The 12949-nt window shown below is 39.2% G+C and overlaps 1 protein-coding gene across 3 annotated transcripts; it reads left to right on the top strand.

The window, feature by feature from the left end:
• The first annotated feature begins 8 nt into the window (after nt 1-8).
• On the top strand, nt 9-8420 carry LOC792627 (uncharacterized). Of its 3 annotated transcripts, XR_015480231.1 has the most exons (4): nt 9-191; nt 1469-1622; nt 5459-5665; nt 5749-8420. XR_015480231.1 is itself a non-coding variant. In XM_087243698.1 (3 exons), the coding sequence occupies exons 2-3, from the start codon at nt 1568-1570 to the stop codon at nt 6646-6648; spliced, it is 1245 nt and encodes a 414-aa protein (XP_087099824.1). In that variant the 5' UTR covers nt 9-191; nt 1469-1567; the 3' UTR covers nt 6649-8420. The 3 variants fall into 3 exon arrangements, 2 of the variants coding, with proteins under 2 accessions (XP_087099824.1, XP_087099825.1); XM_087243698.1 differs by having other exon boundaries at nt 5459-8420; XM_087243699.1 differs by having other exon boundaries at nt 1469-5303; nt 5459-8420.
• The last annotated feature ends 4529 nt before the right edge of the window (nt 8421-12949 follow it).

Here is a 12949-nt window from a genome sequence, read left to right as displayed (position 1 = left end):
CAGGAGTCACACAGAGAGAGATGTAGTGGATACAGCAGTGAAGGAGAGGAAGATTCCCGTTTTCCATCAGTTTGTGAGTGTGTAGTGGCTGCAGTCGTGTGATTTTGCTTCATTTGCTGCTCACACGATCGTTGTTCCTGCATGTGAGAAATCTCCGTGGAGAATTGAGAGCAAACTACTGGAGACTGAGCGTGAGTGAAGCTGACTAATGTTACAAGAGTTATAACATGTTTAATAATGCTGTTTATTTCCTGTGTGAGCTCTACATGCACTCATTATTATTCTGTATACTGTGTTAGAGGCCAGAGAAACAGCACACATTGAGCTGAAGCTGCTTTTACATTCACACAGCTCATTTTAACGGCCTCATATTGTTTACTTTCAATATTCGCTCTCAAATCGCCTGTAAGTGTGACTTATAATACTACATGTGCTGTGGGAAACTGGCCTAGCTCAGAAAAGTGAATAAAAACAAAGAAGTTGAGGACAGAAAGGAGTCAGAAGTCTTGTAGAGTCTCAGGAGGTTTACAGCAGGCTACAATAGAGGCGCTCCGCCATTCGTCAGGCTGCTCAGAGCTTTACACACACTTTTCTCCTCACTTATAGTTAAACACTTCATTCATCCACTAACCGCTGAGGTAAAGTTGGTTTATTTACACACATGGCTTCAGTGAAAACTTCTGACATGCTCCCTATATTGTTTACTGTGGTACTTTGGATATTTGTTCTGAAATCACATGTAAATATCAACCTTGCCATGAAAAAAATTAGTTTTTACCCAAATAGTGAGTGTTTTTGTGTAGACTTGTGTTGTACAGTACTGTAAACATACTCAAACATGTCTCTGTCAATATTTTCAAACTATTATATCTGATTTATCAAAGTCACACAAGTGGAAATTTCCCCACATCCATAACCAAGCTTTCCCCTCATAAATGCAGAAAATGTCAAATAAACTCAATAATGTTTGTTCAGTAGAGAGTCGACTCTTGTTCATTTGATTAGCTTTATTTCTGTTGGATTGTGCAGCTGTACTTTGTCAGTTGTTGGCTGCTAGCATGATTTGGCTAATCAGAATGTGCAAATAAAACTTTTCTGAAATGATATTATTAAGAAGAGCGTCTGAAAGTGCCAATATAAAAGCAACTTTACCCCAACACAAGCTCACACAGGTGCTAACTGCTAGCTAAACTCATGGAGTGTGATTATGTGCAGCACATGAAAGCTGTGGTTTCTGTATAAATGTAGACTGATGTTTGGATCCTGGACACATTCATTAGTCTGCAAAAGCGCTTTAAGTGCTCATGCTCATCTCTATAATGTAGATGTGGAATGTGCTCATCTCTTGTGTTGTCTATTGGTTTATTAGACATCAATAGGCCGCTGGCTTTGTTTTGCACACGCTACACTACATTAGTCTTGGCAGATCTGTTTCTCTGTTAGTGAAGCTCCTCCTCCTTCATTTCAGCTATAAATACTGGAATATTCCCATCAGTCTACAAGTGAGGACGAGCATCAGACCTTCAGACAGAAGTCAAATCTGAGTTTATTGAAGGACAGTGGGAAGATGAGTGATCCAGAACCCTGCAGAATTACAGATGAAGACACTGAAGAACAAACAGGTTTGTGTTTATTCCTGATTCAGAAAAAGCTTTGAACACTTCATCTGATGTATCGTCTGCACTATAGGCAAAAGAGTTCAAGAGTTTCAATAAAAGGAGAAGTGTAAATTCACTTTCTATTCTCAGGGGGAAACAGAGATGGACACTCAGCTGTCTTTTATTTTCATCTTTATTACACATTTATGATCATAAGGCCGAAGTAAATTTGAAAAATTTGAAATCAAGCGTAGTTGTTGACAGGCCAGCGGGTGCAAGATTATATTTCCCCAAAACTGTGTATCACAGACTGCCACTGTTCAACAATGAACAAATGTGCGGATATAAATCAATCTTCAGCTCAGTAAAGCTGGTCAGGTGGAAGAGCACATTTACTGAAGTCCTGTTATTAAACTAAATAAAGGTCAGATCAGAATAAAGGAGAGCTGAACACAGAAATATCCTGTCCTCTGTTTACCAGTGGTGGAAAGAGTACTGAAAAAGCATACTTAAGTAAAAGTAGCATTACTTGCCTAAAAATGTAGTGCGAGTAGGGTTAAAGTACTGAAAGTAGATGTAAAAAGTAGCCCTTTTAAAATTACTCCTGAGTAGTGAGTAAGGGTGTCACGATCCTCCAAATCCTCGATTCGATTACATTTTTGATTCTAAAGTCACTGTTCGATTCCATTTTTTCAATTATGAATAATTAATAAATTAATAACGAATTAATTATTTGTAGTCTACCGTTTAAACTACCTGACCTGCATGGTCTTTGTTTTCTCTCCAAATCATACAGTAAATGAATAAAGGCAAGATACACACATAATTACCACCTGTCCATCACTTTTTTCTGCGGGACTCGTGAATAGGCAGTGATCTGTGTCGTTATAATGGCGTCGGTAAAAAAGACGCACAACCAACTGGAACCAGCCAACAGTATCTGAGGTGTTCGCTAAAATGACTCATCGATCGCGATGCGCCCATCGTCTATCGGCCCAACCCTAATAACATTACATACATAGCAGAGCTTGCAAACTGTGTTTTTTTTTTTGTCGACAACACGAATGTTGTCAACATAACTCACATGAAATCCAAAATACTTTCACACCGGTGACTTCATTGAAAGAGGAGAGGGTTTAAGCTCTGTCGACGGGTCTCCTGCGTCTGCAGTTTAACAAGCACTTCAACAAGCGTGTTTTTTGCCCGCTTTGCAAGCCAAGCTGACGTGACATGGGGGCGTGGCAGCATCGACGATTCTATTTTTTGATTCGACAATCGAAATTGAGCATTAATTCCTTAGTAGTGAGTATTATGCTGTTAAAAGTTGATGCATTTACATGTAATTTGTGGATGGGTGTGTAAACGTAACATTCTGTAGTGCATTTAGTCATTGCCCAGCAGACACACAATGTCTTAAGATGTTGATATTAGTTTAGACTTAGGTTGTGATGTCAGGTGACCAAAGTTCAATGTCTAGCCAGCGTCTAAAGACAACATTATTTTGCAACCCAAGCTCATTCTGGAAACGTAGCCCCGCGGACGTTTCTGGAGACCGCGATTTACGTGGCCAGAGGTACGTACGGACGCGTTTATTTTTTTTCGAGCAAACGCTGCGGGGCGGTGTGGTGCTCACAGCGTTGCGTCGGCAGAGCGGAGGCCCCGGAGGAGGAGGAGCCAACTGCGGGGACAACAACCGGGATCGATTCTGGGGAACAGCGGTTCCAGAAATCAGGTACGATGAAAAAAGGAATCTGAAAAATAAGGGCGAGAACGCGGCGGGATCCGAAAACACGGTCGAAATCGAAGACGAGGCCGTTTTTTTTTTTTTCTGGACGGCTTTTGCAAACCGTTGCTCGGGTTTAGGGAAGGAGGAGGAGGAAGAGGAGGGCGGCCGGGTCGGCAGCTTTTCAAGCGTGAACGGCGCGCGCTCCCGAGAGGCGCCCGAGATGCGAAAAAGCGTGCACAGCGGTCTCTCCGTCTCCGCGAAAACAAAAAACACTCGAATACGTTCCTCCCGGGACGTATCTCATAGTCTGCAGAATTGTCTGCGGGGCTACGTTTCCACAATGAGTCCGGGGTGTTATTTTGATGTCCAATAATGATATCAAATGACGTTGATATTTGGTTGATTTTAGGTTGTTAGAAAGTGACCAAAATCCAATGTCCAGCCAACATCTTAAACCAACATCCTATTGAAGTCAAATACTGACATTTATTCAGCAGTTATGGCAACCAAAAATCCACATCTGATAGACGTCATAGTGGAAACGTCGACACAACGTCAAGCTGTGACATCATTAGATGTTGATATTTGGTTGGTTTTAGGTTGGACATTGTACATTGACATCGGGCTGATGTTGAGTTCTGATGTAAACCCAGTTTTAATTTCCAAATAAATGCAGCATCTCCACAACGTCAGGGTACAATTTCAATCTGACGGCATGTTGACATCTTGTGCCTGCTGGGTGTTTAAGGCCATTTTGGTCATCATACAGTAAACATCCATCATCTTCTCAACAGTGACAAGCATTTAAACCAGGGGTGCCCATACTCAGTCCTGGTGGGTCAGTGTCCTGCAAAGTTTAGTTTCAATCCCAATTAGACGCACCTGGGCTAGCTAATCAAGCTCACACTAGGCTTTCTAGAAACATCCGTGCAGGTGTGTTGAGGCAAGTTGGAGCTAAAATCTGCAGGACACCGGCCCTCCAGGACTGTGTTTGGGCATCCCTGATCTAAGCAGTCTCTGGGTCAATGCGTGTAAAGATTTTGAACATCTCCTTGAACACTTTTAATGCTTCCAAACAGTTTGCTGCCATGTAAAGTGCCCATGTCTTGAGGTAGTTCATTATGATGCAGTTTACCTTTAATGTGTGATTTGATTGGACAGGAATCACAGAACTGATTTTTCTAATCCCCATAGACAAGACATAATAAAGTAATGACTGCAGGTTGAAGGACAGTAGTGGAGTAAAAGTACAGATACTGCACTAAACATGTAGGAAGAGTAAACGATTACATTTATAAAACTACTTAGCAAATTACAATTTTTGAGAAAAACTAGATTACAGTAACTTGAGGATTTGTAATTAGTGACTTTACAACACCACTGGCGGTGAATGCGTGCTTCACGTGTGCACGTGAGTGACGTATCTGTCTGCTTAAAAAGGCTGCGCAGAAATACACATTCAAATGTGTTGACAGACAATGTGAGTTCTCGTAATTGAGTTATTTGCGAGCTGACACACTGGATGAACATTTTTTAGTTTTATTGCTTATCCAGAATATGAGAATACATATGAACACATTCAGATCATTTACTTTAACTACTATCAGAATAGTACTTAGTACCATCTTACTTTAGTACTATCGGAATGTGAAGAGACTTTTAGCCAGCACAACAACGCATGTTTCTGCAGACGATCACCTTCTGCACCTTGAACACTGTACACTCCTTTTGGCACTGTACAGTTTTAACTGGCGTTTGTTTTTGTAACTATGTATTGTAGTACTTGACAAAGATTTTGCTAAAGTAGTCTTAAGACCACGTGATGATATCGCTGATAGAGAAATGAGGATTCTTGATGCAGCGCCGCCTAAGGGATCCGAGATCACAATTGTTCAGCGTAGGCTTGTGCTCTTGTCCTTTACGCACTAAAAGGTTCAAGGAATCTGGAGGAATTTCAGTGATGTTATGCACAGTTGAAGGTGAGATATCCAAATGTCATGTACATAACATGAAATATTTTGTGTTCCTATTGTCTGCAATAAATACAATAAATTATTTGTGTTTTCTGTACTGTTCCAATGTTTTCTGATTTGGGGTTGCACAAAAAAACTGAACCTCTTTGCCTTGATTTTAGATCTTAGTGAAGAGAGTGAGGAGAGTGAAGATGATGAACTCCTAAAAGCTGAGAAAACACCTCATTTACAGACTGAAGATGCTTTAATGCAAAGAGACAAGCATCGTTTGACCTGCAGTCAGTGTGGAAAGAGTCTGACAAGCAAGTTTAATCTTGATCAACACATGAGGATTCACACTGGAGAGAAACCATTCACATGCACTCAGTGTGGGAAGAGTTTCAGACACTCATACTACCTTAATGAACACATGAGGATTCACACTGGAGAGAAACCATTCACATGTACTCAGTGTGGGAAGAGTTTCAGCCGGTCATCATCCTTTAATGAACACATGAAGATTCACAAAGGAGAAAGAACCCACAGATGTGATCAATGTGAGAAAACATTTTTGAGGGCGTCAGGACTGAAACTCCATCTCAGAACTCATACAAAGGAGAAGCCTTATTCATGCTCTGAGTGTGGAGAGAGTTTTACACAGCTGTCACATTTAAGACGACATCAGAAGATCCACACTGGTGTTAAAGAGTATATGTGCTTTGAGTGTGTGAAGACTTTTAGTACAGCTGCAGAACTGCAACAGCACCAGAGGATCCACACTGGAGAGAAACCGTACAAGTGTTCACACTGTGATAAGAGATTCTGTCAGTTAGGAAGCCTGAAAAAACATGAGAGGACTCACACTGGAGATAAACCGTACAAGTGTTCACATTGTGATAAGAGATTCAGTCAGTTAGGAAGCCTGAAAACACATGAGAGACTTCACACTGGAGAGAAACCGTACAAGTGTTTACATTGTGATAAGAGATTCAGTCGATTAACAAATCTGAAAGCGCATGAGAGGATTCACACTGGAGAGAAACCTTACAAGTGTTCACATTGTGATAAGAGATTCAGTCGATTAACAAATCTGAAAACGCATGAGAGGATTCACACTGGAAAGAACCCGTACAAGTGTTCATACTGTGATAAGAGATTCAGTCAGTTAGGAAACCTGAAAATACATGAGAGGATTCACACTGGAGAGAAACCGTACAAGTGTTCACACTGTGATAACAGATTCAGTCAGGTAGAACATCTGAAACAGCACCAGAGGATCCACACTGGTGAGAAACCGTTCAAGTGTTCACACTGTGATAAGAGATTCAGTCGATTAGCAAATCTGAAAACGCATGAGAAGATTCACACTTGAGAGAAACTGTACAAGTGTTCACACTGTGATAAGAGATTCAGTCAGTTAGGAAACCTGAAAACACACGAGAGGATTCACACTGTAGAGAAACCTTTCACATGTACTCAGTAGCCGCGTTTCCACTATCGCGCCTAAAGCGAGCGAGCCAAGGCCAGTGGGGTTTCCACTGTCACTTCCGGGCCTAATCAGGCCAAATCGGGGCTTTCTTGGGGCCACCGGCCGGCCTTTTTCGGGGAGTAATAGGTCAGACGGGGGCAGTTTTCCGATCGCACATGAGTACATGCGCCAAACAAATAAATAAATAAGGGAAAGAAAACATCTGGAACAATATATAGGCTGGGGTCTTTTTGCATATGATTGCCCTTATGTTTCTCTTTTAAATGTAAGGCTGTTGCATAAAATAATAAAGTAGTTTTAATTTATAAGTGACTTTCTTTGCTGCGTCCTCCTTGATGTTTCAGTACTGCATAATAATCTTTACACCATATTAAACACACAGCAGACAGTAAAGGTTTTCCAGAGTTTTTGTCAAGTTTAAAAGGTGTGTTTGTGTGCGTTTAGATGTGTAGCGTACAGTCCACATAAAATTACTTATTGATTTTATCACGGTCTGGTTTTAGTCGACAGGACGGTTTTACGACTCCTGGCTCCACAAGTCTGGATACACCGGACAGACTTATCTCTCCAGTGTCCCTGGATTACTAAGCCGGGAACTTCAAAGACATTCCTGCCCAAATACACACACACACACACACACACACACACACACACACACACACCCACGAGGCTGTCCCGACAGAAAGAAAATTAACTCAAAAAAATCCTGAACCAGCACAAGACTAAAGTGTTATGTTTTGTAAACTTTGTATCTCATTTCTGACTTTTCTTACCTGTGTAACCTCTCTTATAACCTGTATGCATGTTCCCTTTAGGCCTTTGTAAAGCGTAAATATTGTAAGGATATGAAAAATTCTGTTGATGTACTTTTAAACCCCCCATGTTTGGTACCGATGGGTTTCTGCTGACATTTTACAACACATGATGCATAGAGCAAGACCATAACTCGCATTGCTTTATTCTTTAAAGCCCTGTATTAAATGCCTGTCCGCATGCTTTAGGCGGACACTCAAATTTGCATACGAGCAGCCTCGAGACAAAGGAAGGTTTGCGCGCTCAATTTCCCCTGAAATCATTGGTCAGAATGCTGAACGGGTTGTCACGTGACCCGCAGGTATAACCAGACTTCTCCCCAAACATCCTCAGAGATCGTCCGAACAAAGAACTCACAAAAAGGTGGCCTTCGGGCCACGCGGCTCTTCTAAGTCGCATGGACTTTTTCCCGCCACGCTTTTCTTTATTTTCCGGCAAAGTAAACTCAGTTTAAAGTTTGCGATCGCGTTCCTCAGAACTGTATTACAAACCCAACACATCAAGATGGACATCAAAGGAGTTTCATCAGGACGGAAGCATAAAGAGAGAGATCCCAGACATTCAGTCCAGGTACTTTTAGTTATGCGATTAAGCTGTGCCCCTTTTATCAAAAAGGTGTTTTTTTAATTTTGGTGATCCTTAATGGTGCGTGTGGAACTGAAAGTTTTGTCACTCTTTTATCTGAAATCTCTATTTCCTAGCTTTACTATTCCTCTTTGTTGTTACACGTTCTATAGACCCGATATCTCCACGTGGTTTACCTTTGTTCTGTGTTTAATGTACGTTTGTGTGTTTGTTTGTTCATTACGTCTGACTAGTCAATAAATCCCATTATAGTCAAATGAATCGTATTGTTTGCCTCACGAGAAAATGTCACTGAAATACAGATTCCCCTGCCTAGCTATTATAAGTTGTTTAAAACTTTTGAATGATTAATCTACTTCGCAAGAAGTAGCAATTAAATTCCCTTTTTCTAAATAAATAGATTATTACCGTGTCCGCTCAGAAGAGCGGCGGCTCTGCTTGTGTTTGTTTGGTCAAATTAACAATAAATTGATCCGGAATATTAATGATTAATAATAATTCGTTATTGTTGATAATTAAAATTCATAATCTGGGAGTCCGCTCGGTCGCGCGAGCATGATCATATACAATCATATGTTTGTTTGACCAAACTGACTGAAGCATAAGCCGGAATATTAATAAGTAAGAATAAACCGTTATTGTTGATTATTAATATTCATAAAATGAGCTCATTTCTGTTACACATGCCTGTGTGTGTGTGTGTGTGTGTGTGTGTGTGACACTAAGGAAAAGAGCGCTCCCTTCACAGCTCTGTTGATGCCGCGAGCGGCTTTTTTCTTTTATTTTTTATTGTTTTTATTTCTTTTGGAGATAATACACTATATGAATACAACAGAAAGACATTAAACTTTACAAATTTCTTGTCCATTTTGTAGACTCAAAACAATAGTGTCATATTTTGATAAAATAGCCTAAACTTTATTGAAATCATTTAAAGACTTAATATAAATACTTAACTAAAAGACTTAACTAAATATCTGATATAATAAAATCACATTAAATAAATAAACCAATAAAAAACTAACAAAACCTAGCTAGAACAATTAGGTACTATATCAAACTGTTTTAAAGCCTTATTAAACTTAATTTTTCAAAAGCCTCTCTAAAAAAGATTTTAGATATTTTCTAAAAACAGTAAACACCGAAGAATGTTTTAAATATTATTCATAAAGTATTTGGATATGATGATATTAATCAATCATGCAAGCAGAGCATGTTTGGGGTGAGTGAAAGCAGAAATAGGCGCCTTATTCCAGTCACTAAATGCGGTAAAATCCTACACGAGGTTAAAGTTTGGTTGTGGTGCTAACGTGTTTACACTCGGTGCAATAGTTAACTTAGTTCGATACAAACAAACTGAATAAACAAAGAGCACTGGTCGCTCACTTACCAAATCTGTAGAGACAGGACAATCACCAGCAACTAGAGCCGCGTCTTTATTAAGAGGAGACGACAAGCGAATCCGGATCTCAGCGTTTGCAGATGAGAACAGCTCTCAGGTAAACAATAATCCTCCTTAGACACGTAAGTTATTGTTGTCGAGCGTCGCGTACACTGTTAATCCACACGTGACTCCAGCTGCGCTCTCACAGAGAGAAAATGAAAACAAAACTTCACTGCAGCAAACTATAAAAGCAACACTTCACGCTTGTTTTGCCAACACAACGTGGCGTCTCTGTCGTCTAAACACTGTGACAGTAATGAATATTAATGATGTTGCACAATAGAGCGCGCTGATTGGTTTGAACCAAGCTTTACTCATGCATTAATGCAGCACACTGTAAGACGTAATAAGACACACTCTGGCACAGACGTCCAGTCTGCACGCTGGAATACACGCTATTATGTCATGACCGTGACGCAGCTTCAAAAATTCGTTTAAAAAAAAAGGATTTACAGAAACATTAGGCATCAGTTACCTATGGCAGTGATTTTCCCTCACTTATCTTATTGTGCTAGAAACTGGTCCCATACCAACTTTACAGCATTAAAACCATTGTATATTATCTATAAACAAGCTGTGGAAATTGTAGCTAAAAAGCCAAGGAGCTGTCATCATTGTAACTGTATTGCTCCACATAACATACTAACATTCGACAGTTTCTTATTGAATGCTGATGTGTGTTTAATGTAGAAAATGTAATGATCTCGCTCCACCACCCCTCAAACAATGTGCGATTGTCTGCGAGGACAATATAAGACAGACTAGGTCATCGGTATTGACCTTATTCTAAAATGTGGAAGTGCGCCTGTTTTCGCGATTGTCTTAGAACTTCCGATTTAGTCGCCTATGGGAGAAATGACTAGAATAATAAACGGCAGAAAATGGCCAAACTACTTGCTCAACACAAATGTTTGCATGACTACACAGACCAAGTAGCATAATATAATAAGAAAATATTAAATTGCAACATCAAGCAGCGTAACGAGCAGTTTTTAACGTCTAAAAATGAATGAAAGTGAATGTGACCGGAAGTCGCGAGACAAAAAGATTCAAATGGCAGCGTCCACTCGCCTGCGGAGAATAAGGTGAATTGGCCGGTAGTCGTTCAGTGTTGTGACTGGTGAAGGAATGCAAGGATGGCGAAACTCACATGCGCCACAAGGGGGCACTGTTAGCATTATTTGTTTTTAATGATTAAATTATTTAAACATTGAACTGATCAGAACAGTTTTTTTCCCTCAAAATGATTTGTCAAATACATTATGTAAACATATATAACAATAATACGCTTCAATAAAGGTTAAAATAACCCAACAAAGCACCAAATATTTTTTAGCTCAACCACTGGGTTAAATCAATACCTCAAAGTTTCATGCTAATTTACAAACTTGCATGAAAAGACTAATAATTTGATTCATAGGTGCGATAATGCTTCAGTATTGTTGATCTGGGGTCTGTTCTTCGTAGCTCGCTTAAATGATCTAAGATGATTTGGCAGATCCTGGATCTTTTAATCTTGATAATTGATCTCTCGCTAATTTGGTTCTTCAAACAAGTTCGCGAATCAGATTAAAATGTTTGGATGAACTGATCTGAGATCGCTGCATGTGTTGTGAAGGACAGATCTATCCATCCTCGAAATCATGATCAGCAATGCAGCGATTGGCTGACGGCACAGCAGCGTAATGACATCATTTGATTAATATTCAATTATCCATGTGAGCAAAATTACATCAAATTAGCAGTAAACGGCTTGTTAAATATGACACGCAATAACCTTCCACATTTGTTGTGAGCTGCAGGCTTTACACTTTCATGTGTCGAGAGTATTCATCATGTATTTCAATGCAAATCAATGTATTTAGTTCCACATTTAGAAAAGATTTTCTTTATTATAGTAGCCGTTTTTTAATCGGTGTAAAGAATAAGAGGATACAAAAGCATTTCATATTGGTAAAGGCGTCTGCAACTTTTGTGAAGCATCAAATTACTGCTATATTAACTATCAAAACATGTTCATGACTGCATAAATGTATTATTGCTTTTAAAAAGTCACATATTCTGCATATTTATTATACACAATTTGTACTAAAGCGATCTAAAAAGTTCATATCAATAAGTTTTTTTCTTTGCACCACCAGGTGGCAGTCTTTGTACTTTAATTTCAGGGGTGCAGATTGCATAAGTTTTATTAATATTTATAACTTTATTTTATTAATGACTATAACTTATATATATATAGTTTATATTTATATATATATATATATATATATATATATATATATATATATATATATATATATATATATAGTTACAAAAATAATAACTTTTTCCAAGTCTATATAACTAGTACCGTAAAAAAATATCAGAATTAGGAACATGCTTTCTGTATTATCTTTGCTTGAACTGAGCCGATCTAATCCTGTTTATATGAATTGAACCTGCTTCCGATCAGGTTTGAGCTAGCAGAACTGTTGCTATGACAACAACTCTCGGATCAGCTTTGAAGAACGAAACGATCCTGGATCGTGTCAAATCGTCAACAACCAAATCCAGCTAACTGAGTAATCCACGTACGAAGAACGGACCCCTGGGGCCTGTTTCAGAAAGGAGGTTAAGTGAAAACTCAGAGTATTTTAACCTGAAATGAGAGAAACTCTGGGTTTTCCATTTCAAAATGGCAGGTTTGTTAAACTCGAGAAGGCAGGGTAAGTCAAGCCTGTTTCTGAAAGAGAGGTCACTTTAACTCAGAGTCAGTTACTGTGGTCAGTTACTCTGTGAATCTAACCTGGTTCGGAGCAGGTTTTATTCTCTAAACTCAGAGTTTCTGTCGGTCTCCTCCCCTTTTTTAAAGATGAAGCGTATTTCTCGCCTTAGCCTTACGTTTCCACCCACCTATTTTAATGCTCATTTTGGAGATGTGCATAAAAACAATTGATGGAAACATCATGATGCACATAACTTTTTAAAATATGCATAAAACCCACATGCACAATTGAGCAGGATAAACTTTTATTTGATAGAAAATATGCGCATAAACTACGATGGAAACACTTTTACTGAACAAATTATATTATGTGCATTAAAAAAGGTCTTGATGATTAAAATGTGTGTGAATGGACAAACCAGCAGGCTGAGCACACTGTAACACGTCTTAAATGTTGTTTTAGCCATTCTAAAATGCCTGAACTGTTTCAGTATTAGTGTATATTATTAATTACCTCCACACATCTGGAGCGTGTCAAGAGTCTCCGCGTCTCATGGCTTCAAACGCCCCCACGTGTTCATTGTCTTCTGAGGCGCAAGTACATTTACTAAATAAATAATTGATGCAGCTTCTTC

Source organism: Danio rerio, chromosome 3 (assembly GCF_052040795.2).
Source record: "Danio rerio strain M-AB ecotype USA chromosome 3, GRCz13ab, whole genome shotgun sequence".
In the NCBI taxonomy this organism is placed as follows: Eukaryota; Metazoa; Chordata; class Actinopteri; order Cypriniformes; family Danionidae; genus Danio; species Danio rerio.
Note: the sequence above shows the minus strand (reverse complement) of the source record. Positions and strands in the feature narration are given on the sequence as shown.

Excerpts from the sequence above, each read along its gene's own strand:
- LOC792627 (XM_087243699.1), top strand. The coding sequence starts at position 5,180 with ATGCAGCGCCGCCTAAGGGATCCGAGATCACAATTGTTCAGCGTAGGC. Across the intron at positions 5,304-5,458 it reads GATGTTATGCACAGTTGAAG|ATCTTAGTGAAGAGAGTGAG; the intron begins GTGAGATATCCA and ends CCTTGATTTTAG.